This window comes from Zalophus californianus, chromosome 2 (assembly GCF_009762305.2).
Source record: "Zalophus californianus isolate mZalCal1 chromosome 2, mZalCal1.pri.v2, whole genome shotgun sequence".
Taxonomy (NCBI): Eukaryota; Metazoa; Chordata; class Mammalia; order Carnivora; family Otariidae; genus Zalophus; species Zalophus californianus.
In genome coordinates, this window is record NC_045596.1 from 49,611,720 (window position 1) to 49,626,737 (window position 15,018).

The following is a 15,018-nucleotide window of genomic DNA, read 5'->3' on the forward strand; positions in this document are numbered from 1 at the left end:
TACAAAAATTATATTCTTGTAGGCTTAACCTTATAGTCTTTAATATTGTTATTGGCAGACACATGGAATTTGTGTATTAGAAATAGCTTTTCTAAGATGTTATGGAGCTGTGTGGGGGGTGGATATGTACATATACATATATATATATATGCATGTATATATGGCATAGGAAGTATACATTTTTCTGTTTTTCTTTAAAAACCAGTTTGTATATACTGGACAATATGAATGTTTATCATTTTATGATAACATTTATGTTTTTTAAGTGACTGATGATGTACTTAGTAAATGGTCTCTGTCCTTTAAAAGCATCTTTTATAAAATCTATGAGTTGGATGATTAGGATGCAATATTTAATTTTTCATGCTGGTCTTTTTTGTAATTTTTCACATTTACAAAGACCTAAAATATTCATTTTCAAAGTTAATTTTAGCTACTAAATACTTTCATTGCATTTTTTTAGACATCTCAAGATTGATTTTTCTCATCTTATGCTTTTTAACTCTATTAAAAATATGATCATTATAGTTCCAATCACATAGACCCCTGAGCCAAGACTGTCTGAGTCTAAATCCTAGTTTCTCTAAAACATAAAAGCTTATGTGACTTTGGGCAAGTTAATTAACCTGCTCATGCCCTAGTTTCTTCATGTGTAAAATGGAGGTAATAAAAATAATTATGAGATATTGAGAGGTGGCTCTGAAAACGAAATGTCAAAATGTGAAAATTTCATCTAAGAAAGAAACAACACCTAAAATTTTTCTTTGGAAAAAAAAAAAAAAGAGTAAAGATATCTATGTCTGTGATTTTTTTGTTTGAGAAACTGATAGGACCTAAAACAAAACTTGAGGGAGGTGTCCACTTGTCAAGATGAGTCCAGTCGTATTCTGTTTCAGTTGTGTGTGGTGATAGTTATCAAAAATGTGTTGACATGATCATAAATAAGGCTAGGATAGTAATGATGACTCAGGCCTATAAATGTAGGTTACAGAAAAGTAAAGAGATTATAAGGGAATGGATATATTCTAATCTACTGGATTAGAATTAATTTAGAAAAGAGATTATATTACAATGGATGAACCTTCCCAAGTATTTAGTGCACACCTAAAATTGCAGTTGCTTAACCCCCAAAATTTATTTTTTTTACTTATGGCCCAATTGATGTTGGTACCTCATGGAAGGAAGGAAGGAAGGCTGATGAAGTCTCAACCAGCCTTAACATATGATTTCCACAGTCACCTTGAGTATTGACATCGAGCAGGCAGTCTGAGAAAGAGAGGATCTTGTGTAAAAGGTCTGAAAGAGGCTTACCTCACTTCTACTCCCCTTGCATCAGATAGGACACTATCAGTGGTACCACCGAAACTGAAAGGAAGTCTAGGAAACATAGTCTAGCTTTTTTACCTCAGGAAGATGAGGAATTTGGTGTTATAAACAGCTAGCTGTCTACCACACTTGAGAAATGTAAAGAGTAGGACATGTGAATGATGAGTAGGAATAGAGATGGAAAAATGAAGTGTCCAAGGAGCAAAATCAGCATCAAGATGATATACTGAATTAAAGATAGGAGAAAATATCCAGAAGTAGACAGCAACCAGTATTATAAAACATTTCAGAGAAGTCAGGGAGACTAAGCATTTGGGAAAAAAAAAACTTCTAGATTTTGATAGAAGAAAGACATAACTGATTGTCACAAGAAATACATGTAAAAAGATGGGAGCGAAATTGGAGGTTAAGGGAAAAGGTAGCATTTGTCAATTTAAATAAGGGAATATTGGGCCATCATAAGCAATTTTAACATCTTCAAATATAATGAACCAGATTTACCTATTATCTTTATGCATTAGCTAGAAATTTGGAGTAAAAAAATTTAAAATTTTAATGTTACATAGAAATTCTCTTTAGAGCAGAAAATATTTTTTTTGTATTTTATGTGTTAATTATTTTGATTTTGAGTATTTCTATTAGCCAATATCTTTTAGGGTTTTCCCAATAATTATTTTTATTTTTCTTATCTTACAAATACACATGGCTGGTGTAAGGAAGAATTGCTTTTGATATACAGGAAGAGATATTAAACCTCAGGATCCAAAAGCAAGTCTAGAGTTTTTAGTATATTTACCATAAGTGAAATTGCTAGATTATATGGTAGTTCTGTTTTTAATTTTTATGAGGAAACTCCATACTGTTTCACACAATAACTGTACCAATTTACATTCCCATCAACAGTGCACAGGGGCTTCCTTCTCTCCACATCCTAACCAATACTTGTTATCTCTTGCTTTCTTTTTTTTTCTCTTGTCCTCTTGATGATAGACATTCTAACAGATGTGACGTGATATCTCATTGTGGTTCTGATTTGCATTTCCCTGATCTGTGCTGTTGAGCATCTTTTATGTTGGTCATTTGTATGTTTTCTTAAGAAAAACATCTATTCATTTCCACTGTCCATTTGTAATTGAATTGTTTTGTTTTTTGCTAATGAGTTATATGAGTCCTTTATATATTTTGAATGTGAACCCCTTATAGAAATATGATTTGCAAATATTTTCTTCAGTTCTGTAGATTGCCTTTTCATTGTGTTGAATATTTATTTTGCTATGCAGAAACTTTTTAGTTTGATTTAATCCCACGTACTAATTTTTGCTTTTGTTGCTTTTGTTTTTGATGTCATGTCAAAAAGTCATTGCTAAGACCAGTGTCCAGGAACTTTTCCCTTATACTTTCTTTTAGGAGTTTCCTTCCGGTCATATGTTTCAGTCCTTAATTCATATTGAGTTAAATTTTGTGAGTGGTGTAAGATAGGGTTCGATTTCATTCTTCTGCATGTAGTTATCTGGTTTTTCCAAAACTATTTATTGGAGAGATTTTCCTTTTCCTATCAAGTATTCTTGGCTCCCTTGTGAAATATTAGTTGACAATAAATGCAAGCATTTATTTTGGGGCTAATTCTGTTCTCTTGGTCTATGTGTCTATTTTTATACCAACGCCATACTGTTTTAATTACTACAGCTTTGTAGTATAGTTTGCAGGCAAGAAGTGTGATGCCTCCAGCTGTGTTTTCTCAGGATTACTTTGGCCTTTGGGGGGGGTGTGTTTTGTGTGTGGTTCTGTACAAATTTTAGGATTGTTTTGTCCATATCTGTGAAAAATACCTTTGGAATTTTGAGAGACTGCATTGAATCTATAGATGGATTTGGGTAGTATGCACATTTTAACAATCTTAATTCTCTTAAAGAGTTTCTCTTAAGCCATCTGATTGAATTTCAATGATGTGCCCATGCTGATTTAGTTGCTCATATGTTTTGATTAGAGAAATATGAAATATTCCATTTTTGAGATATTTTGCCTTCTAGAGCTATTTGTTGATTGATTCAACTTATTAACAAAAATCAAACTTTGAGTTATCAGTCCTATTCTGAATGTGGATTGCATGATATGACCAATACCAGTATTTCTACTGGTGACATTAAAGTTATCACTTTTTCTTTTGTTATGCACTTGATTATAAATCTCAGAGGATATCATAATTATTTTATTTCTGATCTGAGAGTATAAAAGAAATATTCCATTGATAAGGTATAGTTTCTTTCCCATCTTCTATATTCTAGAATGATATTAAAATACTAAGATATCATATCTGGTCGTGGTAAGATGGAGTATTGTGTGAAATAGTAGATTAGAATATGCATATGATTGAACGATCAAATAACTTTTATTGTAATCTAAAGAAAAATATCTCATAGATACAAGCCATGTTATTTTGCTTTTTTTTTTCTTTTTAAAACACACGCTTAGCATTTCAAAACTAATCACAGAAAAATAAAGGCAGTAAAGATTCAGTAAGTAATATACCTAAATATGGAACTTGGCATCACTAGATACCTTGGTTTTTTGGTTGTTTATATTACCAGTTCAGAACATTTAACCTTTGTTGGAAAATGAAAATAGTCCATGATGAATTCCTGTGGCTTATACAATATTGCTGCCTTTGTAACAGGAATGGGAGTGGTTCTCTTTTTCTCTTTCTTGCTCTATCTCTCCCTCTTAAAATATTTGTTTAGGTTTAAATCACTTTGTTAAAAAAAATACTTTCTTTCCTAAGAGGAAAATATACTTGTTGAGTACATTAGGAAAAACAAAGTGGGATGTAGGTTATGATCATTGTTTAGGTTCTTGGAGATACTTTGTTGTTAATTCAGGACTAATATTAAACTGTAATTGATAGTGCTTACCTTTGGGTAGAGATTATTTTAAGCTTTCTCAAATTCTAATTAAAGCATTTGTCCCTATTTTTCCAGATACAGAGAAAGGGATAATTTAATAGATTACTTTAATAATAATGTTAACACGTTAATGTTAGAAATGTGGCCTCTTAGAAGGAGTTTTCTGACCATAGAGCACCTATAAGATGTGGATTTTTTCACAAAGGGCATATTGCTTAATCTTTTCAGTATTTCAGTTTATTTTCATTGCTTAACCTTTTTAGTGTTCTTATCTGTAAAATCTAGGTAATAATTATTTCCCAGAGTCCTTCTGAGGGAGGGACATACCATAAATCCTAGTAAATAGCAAATAAAAATTAGAAACTTCTTCACTCCATAGTCCCAGCCTCGCATATATATTAGACATACACACAAACACAAGTGGGTATCAACTTATTTCTTTGAAAAAATAACAAAATGTGAATTGGCTTTTGAAAACTGAATAAAACTAATTATTTCTAATTATTCATAAATGTAGCATAGAAGAGATTGGTTGGAAAACATATCACTATAATTTAAAATATATTAAAGAATGTAATGCTGGTATTCCAGATCAGAGAAAGTCCTCAAAGGTTGCTCACCCTGTTCGCAATACGTAGGATGCCTTTGTCTCTCTTGTCTGTCCTTTCTTTCAACTTCTTTCTCTAACCTGACAGATTCCAACCCATCATTTGAAGACTCTCTTAGAAATCCTCTTCTCTGAGAAGCATTCCTGGGTCCCCCTACTTCCTGCCAGCTTTGATTCACCCATCTCTAGATTGTTGTTCCTATCACAGAATAAGCATTTAATAAATGTGAATTCTTCAAACAAACCTAAATGTAGTCTATCTCTGATTCTGTTATATCTTTGATGGAATGAACTTTCTAATATTAAAATACAATATTTTAGTTTTGAATGCTAATATTAATGTATCATTCACACTCCTATTTTTTTGCTTTTGATTCTAAATAGCGTCCCTCAAAAAAGCATGTATTTATAACTTCGATTTAAATAAAATTACACTGGGATATTACATTGTCACAAATTGTGGAAAGGATGAACTCATGTGAATTCAATATGTAAAGAGCTAAGAATAATTATATATACAGTGTTATTTCATAATGAACATAAATTTGGAATGTATAACCAATAAAAAGTCCCAGAATGTGTTTTTAGTTGAGAAAGACATAGTTGGGGATTATTTGTGTTGTTGTAGATAGTGGAAGTATGATTTAGGGCAGTAACTGTTTATTTTTGTACGTCTTGTTTGATTAAAGAGGCAGTAATAATAATTTTAAACAAGAAAAAAGTTTTCCCAGACGTTGTTAGTCTGTTTTCCTGCTTGAAAACATCAACTAAAAAATGTTTATCTCCTTTTTTTCCCATGATTTTATACTACAATCAGGATTAAGGATTTAATAAAGAAAAGCAATCTATGACTATTGAATAGAACTATTATGCGGGAATAAATTAAAAATATTTTGAATTTTATAAAGTTACAAATTTGACCTCTTTTAGGAGAAATAAACTTCAAAGAAATACAGATTTAAAGGAAATTTAACCCAGTACATTCCTTTCTTCTGTGTTTAAACATTCTTTTTCTCTTTTCTCTTCCTTTCCCTCCCCACCCCCCTCCCTTTCTCCATCCCCTCTTTTCTCTGTGGCTTTCTCACTAGACCTCAGTTCAGAGAATAGTTGCACCAATAGACTACTTCAAATCAAATTTATGAGGCTAAAAATAGTGTCTTAAAGAGTCTTAACTTTATATTTTGAATTAAGAGGTAGTAAACATTATAGCAGGATTGGGCATGTGTGTGTGCACGTGTGCATATTTTAAAAGGTTCCAGTTATGCAAAATTTCAAGCTTGGTGGCTTGAATATCATTTTATATTGTAAAATCTATGCTGAACAGATTTTTTTTTGTATCTGTAGGGCAAGGCAATAATTATATTAATTATCTGAAAATGAAACTCACATACATTTTATACCATAGTTCCCAGCCGAAGTGAATTACATGCTAACAGCAGTTTATATTTAATTGGCTAGGTACGAAAAGAGTATGGGAAATGCCTGCGAACGCATTGTTGTAGTGGCAAAAGTACAGAGAGTTCCATTGGCTCAGGGAAAACATCTGGTTCTCGAACTCCTGGACGCTACTCCACAGGCTCACAGGTAAATATTTGTTCATTAAAATGAAATATCCCTTACCTGTATTCTGTCACGAGTTGCTGTCCTTTCTTGATCAGAACTATTTTCTATCCCAAGTGTTTACGCCATCAAATTTGTTGTTGTTGTTTTAGTGTGTCAAATAGGAATGATTATGACAAACATTTCGAAAACCACATTGCACTAAAATTATGAAATAATAATTGTATAATAATTATTTGCATAATAATTAATGGTTTCAGATTATCCCTAGTTGAATGAATATAGGAGGTGACAAAAGGAATTTGGCACTTTACCCAAAAATTCTAAGAAAGTAATATTTTACATATATGAATCTTAAGGAAATTACATCTCTTAGCCAGTGTAATAACTCTCTGTCGCATACTGAACACATGTACTTATTAAATGGTATGTTCAGTAAAAACAGTCCTAACTCATATGATTTGCTGACAAGTTGAAGACGACTCAGGGCAGCAAAGGATACCATCATAGCATCGTGGACTTAACTGCTGCACATACTGCTCCCAGCTGTCTGGCACTCGATGTGGCCATGGCGTTGGCTGTCAACCTGGGGAGCCGTAAACCTCCTCGTAACTTTCAATAGCCTGTCTGTCATTTTTCCCCGGCCATGGTGTGAGTCCAGAGATTATTAGGTAGAAGTTTCAGCAGCTTGACAATGCTGAAATGAGCCAGGGAAACAAAAGACAGGATGATGTGGGCCATGAGTGAGTTTGAGTTCAGACTAGCCGACTAATACTTTGAAGATTTCCTGACCCAGTGGGGAAACCAATCATTTTTTTTTCAGTGTTGTCAATTGATTTCGAAAGAAGACTTAAAGTTGATAAACGTGTAAATCAGGAACTTAGGTTTTTCTTAAGCCTTTAACTCTGCATCTTAATTTTTTTTGTAAATTTGGTAATTTTGTATAAAATAGAAAAGATCACTTCAGGTGTTCTTTGTTCAATGCTTAATTGTCTTGTAAACTCAATAGATTAAATTTCCCAACAATTCCATTTATAGGCTTAGAAAATTAAATCCTTTGACTTTAAATATCGTTTACAAACATCATATATCTGATTCTCTCAAACACATTCACTGTCAGACTGGACAGTTGTACACCCCTAACTAGCACCTGAATGACTCTTAGAAATGAAAGATAATGAACAATGTTCTCATAATGAAACACTTTCCTCACATTGATGGAGTTCTCTTTTATCTTATGAATAAAACCACATCTGATCTTTTAATCTAATATTTCCAACTAAAATTTAAAATGAATGTATAACTGGCAAACTGTCCTACTATTAATACTTAAATTAACAACCACAAGTTATCATAATAAACCTGAAACTTATACCTACATATAATACACAATTATTAATAGTTTGAATTTTATTTCTTATTTCTATACCTTACTGAGGTTACAAAGTTGCAAATTAGGGGGAACAGATGTACCAGTGTAGGTGGGCCGAGATTTCTGAGTGTAGGACTACTAAAATGGTCAGTTAGAAATCTGAAGGCTCACATAATTGTAGGGTACACCTGGATGATGCTTCTAGCATGAGGCCCTTAGATTCCACACCTTTATTTTCAAACTAATAATCCTTACCTCCACAGCTTTTAAACTGAAATTGCTGAAATCCTGTGTGTCATCCAGCTTCATTAGTTCTTACATGCTTTTCCTATAGCCGAGCTCAGCAACCACCATCACGTAGTCATTAGACAAATGCCATTCATGAAACAGTACTATTTGGAACTTTATGTATTATGTTACAACAAAGTTGTGTAATGTTTAGCAATACCAGTAAGCTAAAAGATAAGGCAATGCAGGTTAAGAGAATAATCATAAGCTTGCTGTGTGGATAGCCCTTGGTTTGAATTCTAGCCTTGGCATGTACCAGCCATGACCCAAAACAAGTCACCTAAAAACACTGACCTTCAGTTTTTTCAGCTCTAAAGTGGTGGTGATGATACTGATTTCTTATGTTAGGAATATTGAGATAATATATTCAAAACATTGAAAACAAATTGCAAGTACTCAACAAATCAGAGCAGCCATCACTTAATAGTGTCATTATTACAGAATATAATTTCAGATATATATTTTAAAGCTGTATCATATTTTTTCTTTGCTTTTATGGTTCTCATGTCACAATTCTAGTCTTCGAAAAAAAACCTTACATTGTTTTCTTATGCTTAATATAATAGTAATTCTGATTAACTATGACAATCCAACCCTACATAAAGTAACAGGTACTTAAATCCAGTCTGTTTAGGTAAAAATAATCAATGTATTTCATATTAACTATGACCTTCCATAGTCTAAAATAGTCACTGATATTAAGGTAAAATTTTGGACTACGGATGTCTTTTTCCACATCAGAGAACTTGTAAAATAACAATCTCTGTATGTTTTATTTTTTACTAAGAAATATTGAATATCCTCTATATAATGGCAATCTTCTAAGCTCTGGAGGTACAGTGGTTAAAAGACAACTTCTCCTGTGATCTGGAGCTTTCATTCCAGTTGTGGAAGACAGAAAATTTATTAACAAACCAATGGAAAATATCAAATTATGAAAGCTGGTAGAGATCCAAATGTAGTGATTTGATACAGAAAGCGCAGGTGGCTACTTGGAGTAAGTGCTGGAGAAAGACGATTTTGGAAGATGATATTGACACCAAGATTCTGAATGACAGGAAGGAAATTCAGGGGAAGAGAATTCCAGGTGAGAGAACTCTAATACAAAGCCTTTAAGGTAGGGGAGGACTTGCAAACTCTGGAAGGGAAAGAATGTCATTGGCTAAATTGGGTGACAGTGAATGGGAGATGAAGTCAAAGGAGAAGGCTAGAGATGGATCGGTAATGATTTATAAAAGTATACAAATTTAGATTTTATTTTGGTTACTTTAGAAAGCCAATAAGATGATTTAGAAAAAGAAGTGGCCAGAGATCATCCACGTATAATAAAGATCATGTGGCTTCCATGTAGATAATGGAGGAGCGTGACTGGCAAGACTAAAAAGTGAAAATCCTCTCCACATGTTGCTCCCCCATACTTACTTCCTGGTGCTAATAATCACTTATAAAAGCTTGGTAGTAACCATAATCACACAGTAGATATTCATAGACATGTATAGGATTGGTTTGTGTTTATGTGTGTTTATAAAAACTGTGGACTAAAGTATTGTCCTTCTCACTTCAACCTTTCTTTAATTGTTCTGTCATTTTTTTATTTGTTTTATTGACTCTGTAGATGAATTTACATTTATCATATGATATTTGAAACATAAAACAATGTATGTAACATCTATTAAATTATGAAGTATAGTAGTAAAATGAACACTTGTGAAGTGAACATCCAACTCAGGAATTGAACATTTTTCCATATATTTTCCCTTCTTTTTTTTTTTAAAAGGTTTTATTTATTTATTTGAGAGAGAGAGAATGAGAGATAGAGAACACGAGAGCGAAGAGGGTCAGAGGGAGAAGCCGACTCCCTGCCGAGCAGGGAGCCTGATGCGGGACTCGATCCCGGGACTCCAGGATCATGACCTGAGCCGAAGGCAGTCGCTTAACCAACTGAGCCACCCAGGCGCCACATATATTTTCCCTTCTTGAAAACTCTCCCTAATCAATTCCTGTGCCTGCAATCAGAAAACTTTTGTTCTTCATTTCCCTGATGTGTTCTAATAGTTTCTCCACCTCCAAAAAGGTGTTTAGTATTACTTTTTAAAATCTTTTGGGGGGGGCACCTGCGTGGTTCATTTGTTAAGCATCTGCCTTCGGCTCAGGTCATGATCCCGGGGTCCTGGGATCGAGCCCCGCATTGGACTCCCTGCTCAGTGGGGAGTCTGCTTCTCCCTCCCCACTCCCCCTGCTTGTGCTCTATCTCTCTCTGACAAATAAATAAAATCTTTAAAAAAAATCTTTTTTTGAAGTGGCATATTATTGTATGTAGTCTTCTGTGACTTGCTTTGTTCACCCCCACATCGTCCTGGTTCATTCCATGAACACTGAAGTGTTGGCTCTCTGCTACGTAATGTATACTTTTCTTCTGCCTGCAATATTTTATCTTTTCCTCCTTTTTCTATTCATCTATTATTTGACATAGTGTAGTGAACTGTTAAGCTCCTGGATCAGGAGCCAGTTGAGTGGATTCAAATGTTGGTTTGGTCACTTAATTAAGTCTGTGACACTGGACATGCTAATTAACTTCTAAACATCAATTTTCTAATGAATAAGAGTACTTGACTCAAGGAGTTGTGAGATTTCAGTGAGTGAATAAATGAAAAATTACATAGTATAGAGCCTAGAACATAGAAAGAATTAATTGAAGTGCTTAAAGATTTTACATATAAGATACATATTTTACATATTTTATGTAGGCGTACATATAATATTTATCTTATACCAGGTATTATTTCAGGGTGTGACACATCAATAACAAAAAATAACAAGAAACAAGAAAGACAAAAGAACCTCAAATCTAATGCAGACATTAGACATTAAATATTGAACATTATATACAAATATTAAGAAATAAATACATTATAATTATAGGTCATGTTGTATAAGATGATAATGACTACGGGAGGAAAACAGCAGGGTTAGGTGGGTGGAATAGAAGAATAGGTTTCTTTAAGGAGAAAATATTTGAGCAAAAATTTAAAGAGATGGAGTTATTCATACGTGTATCTAGGGGAAGAACACTTCAGGCAGAGGAAACATTTGTCCCAAGCCTGAGGCAGAAGCATGCTTGGCTTGTTGAGGAATGGCAAGAGAACCAGTGTGGCTAGCTCAGGTTAGGGAAACTAACAGAAAATGAGGTAATGGGAGAGGCTCATGTAAATGTCACCTAACAATGATCATAATTCCATCAAATCTGTTAAGATGTCACTTCTTCAATGGGGTCTCACAGACTTCCTAGCCAAGGACATATCCCCTCATTATGTGCACTTAAACATTTTTTTTTAATTATGTAGTCTAATAAACATTAACAAAAGTACACAAAATATAGGTGTATGCACAGTGATTCATTACCCCTCCCTGGGTCAAATATTAGAGTGTCGGGAGTACCTTAGAAACCCTTTGAACGTTTCTCCATCATTCACCTCTAATGTAACCACCATCTTAACTTTTAGCAGTACATTTTGTTTTGCATGTGTTTGATACTTATTCACATGAAATCACCCAGTACCTACTGTCTTCTATTTTCTTTCTTTCCTCAGGCATCTATGTTGCTGCAGGAGGCTATGTTGCTTTTTTATTGTTATTGCTGTATATTGTTCTATATATCCATTTTACCACTGACAGTCATTTGGGTTTGTAGTTTTTAGCTATAATAATTAATGATTCTATGGAGATTTGTGGGCACATTGTTTACTTTGGCTTTTATTTTTGTGATAATTGGTTGTGTCTAAAACTTAACTAATCTAGTAGCTCCATGAAGACAAAGATATTTTTTGTTTGCCTTTTCCCTTTGTATCTCCTAGAGTAGCTTCTGGCATGCAGTAGAGGGTAATTAATATTTTAATTAATTGATGAATTAATTAATAAAACAAATGTGAGAGAATTGTTTCCAGTATTTCAGTTTGAAGTTTTGAAGTATTTTTTGATAGAAACATTTCTCAAATGCTCAGGATTTATAATTTCTTATTTTTTTTATTTAAAAAATGTTTTAATCTCTTTTATTTTATTTGTGTATTTTAAGTAGGCTCCACACCCAATGTGGGGTTGAACTCATGACCCTGAGATCAAAAGTCACATGTTCTCCCCACTAAGCCAGCCAGGCGTCCCTCCAATTCTTTGATTAGTTTTGTTCTGTATGGGTCTGTGTGTGTACTTGCTGACCTAAAAAAATATATATAAGCAATATTTCTGAAGAATAAACATGTCGCAAGATTTATAAAACAAATTGTCTAGTGTTTTAAGATTAAATACTTCTATTTTTCAAGGAGTTCAAATATATTTGGAGCATAATCCATTTATGAGCTTGGTTTTGCCGCTACCATTACTAGTAGTAATAGTTCTTAAAATTATTTCATCCTTAAAAAAGCTGAAAATATGTTGTTTCTCCTCACAGGATTGTTAATACTTTTTTGATCCTTAACTCAATAAAATAACAGAACAATAAACCAGAAAAAAATCTTCTCCTTCCCAAATGAAAAAATATTACACCGCTTTCTTCAATTATCTGACACTTAGAACTGAATTTGAGAATATAAACAATGATGTAAGACTTTTTGGTTCTCGATAAAACTACCTACTGTGAAGAAATGAATAAGGGTGAATTGGCTTCCTTTATCTCCTTCAAAAGAAAGAAAAGTTGAAATCATATATAACCTGTAAAATTACACTAGTCTTACAAAATATATGGAGGATGTTAAGTTTAGTAGCATTTTAATAATACTGTATTCTTTTCTTACCAAACTTTTTCTTTCTTGCAAGTTTCTGAATTCTTAAAGTAAATCTTTTGTTAATAAAACTGACAATTTAATACATATTTAAATACCCCATTCCCATAAAAGTTACAATGAAAATAATTTGTTTCACTTTAGAAACTAAAATTATTAAATTCTAACCATCTAGAGTACACGTCAATATATCTTCAACATGTTTAAATTGGTATAGTGCATTACGTTTATTGCTTTTTCATAGTTACAATTATTTTTGGTATAAGCATTTAGGAATACACTTAATGAGAACCAATTATTATCATTAATTTAGTTTCTGATGTTCTTGTGCTACTGTACTGCAAGCACGTAGAAGTTATATATTTGCCAGATGCCAGAAACAAAGGTCTCATATAACTATGACAGAAAGAAAAAGAATGATTTGTGTTAAAATTCACTGCCTGGTGAGTTCATTTCCTTTTTTCCCTTTCCCCCATCCAGAGCCGAATTCGTAGAATGTGGAATGACACGGTCCGAAAGCAGTCAGAGTCTTCCTTCATTACTGGAGATATAAACAGTTCAGCGTCACTCAACAGAGGTAATTAGAAATGATTTTTCATATTTATTACTTTTGTGATTACTTTAAGAAGTTCTTAAATGCATTGCCTTTTTTGCAACTTCTGGACCTTGTTCCATGTGATAGGAATATTGCAAGGTTATAAAACCTGGTTGACTGTAGCAGTGTGTTCCATTATTCATAAGCCTCTTTTTTTTTTTCCAATCCTGGGTTTTCAGAAAATCTTTTCTGAAAAGAAGTTAGAAAACAAGAACTTTCTTTTTCTAGTCATCTGCCACTGTAATAAACTGGTGAGCTGTCAGGCCTCATTGGAAGCAGTGAAAATGGGCAATTATGTGGCTATATAGTCTGCTAAGCATCATAGAGTTGCACATTGTCCCAGGCATAGAGCAATTTCATGTCTTTGTGGAAGTAAAAGTATACTGTCTAATACATACTTGAGGCATCCTGTATATTTGGTGTAAAAATCACAACGAATTTTAGCATCTACAAACTTATCCAGCATATTTAAAGATCTAGGAGGAAAAAGAATATTTATATAATGATTTTTGTGTGTTTATGTGCTTCTGGTTATCATGTTCCTAGGGCATCATTTCGATTTTTAACCAACTGAGCCACCCAGGCGCCATCATTTCGATTTTTAAAATGAAGTTTCCTTAATCTACTGTTTGGTTCGTGGTTTTTTGTTTTTTTTTATTCTTCTGTCTCTCTTTCTCCTTCCCTTCCTCTCCTTCCCTCCCTCTTTTTTAGTGTATGTGGGTGGGGGGAGGAGTGGGGAGATTAGAATTAAGTTGATTGCAGGAAAAATGAGTAGATGCTATATTTGTGTAGAGTTAGGGTACACTACAGACATTGCTGGGGAATATTTAGAATATAGTTTTATCTGGAAAGATGGTGTTTGCATGAGCTTATTCCAATCACACTGTCCTAAGAAAGATATTTTTGATGTATATATTCAGTAGTTATTTTTTATGATCAACATTGTTTTTTTTTTCCTATCCCCAAACTAGAATTTTAGTTCACTTAAACCTGTTTCTGTCAGCTTTTTGTTATATTAAACGCTACTTAGAAACAAACAATTTAACAATCACAGCTTATGATTCAGAAAAATTCAGATGCTGGTGCTCTTAATTACTTTTACTCAAGTAATTTGCATCTTATTTTCATAAAAGAAATTAGGACAGATAGTATCCAAGCTGAATTTGATATAGGGATCCATGTTACACATAATCTTAATTGACTTTCATATGTTATTTGGAACAGTTGTATAATAACCATAACCTAGTAATGATATTAAATTTTCTGTATCACTTTTGCCTAAGGAGGAACAGTGAATGCAAATATTCCTCCAAATATAAAGAAAATACACTAAAACACCTACCTTCTTATATTTTGTTTCATTATTAGTCTGTTTTTATTTGCTAGATTTTGATTTACATATTATCCTCCAAATATCCTTCTCTTTTTCAAGTTTAGTTTTAATGGTTAGTCTGTGAAAATTTATTTAAATATGAATACTCTAACTTTTGACTTATTTTCCAAATCATAGAGAACGAATTACTTACAAATGCCTCCAAAGTTTAGGAACTTATTTGCTTTCATAGTGACAGATTTTGTTTATTGTCTAATCCCAT

The 15,018-nt window shown here is 33.0% G+C and overlaps 1 protein-coding gene across 10 annotated transcripts in view; it reads left to right on the forward strand.

The window, feature by feature from the left end:
- ADGRL3 (adhesion G protein-coupled receptor L3) overlaps positions 1-15,018 on the forward strand; it is a 1,229,798-nt gene that overhangs the window by 754,030 nt on the left and 460,750 nt on the right. For all 10 annotated transcript variants that reach the window (XM_035726124.1, XM_035726125.1, XM_035726123.1 and 7 more), the window contains 2 exons: positions 6,292-6,417; positions 13,309-13,405. In XM_035726124.1, coding sequence (XP_035582017.1) covers positions 6,292-6,417; positions 13,309-13,405 — 223 coding nt within the window. The remainder of the gene's footprint in view (positions 1-6,291; positions 6,418-13,308; positions 13,406-15,018) is intronic.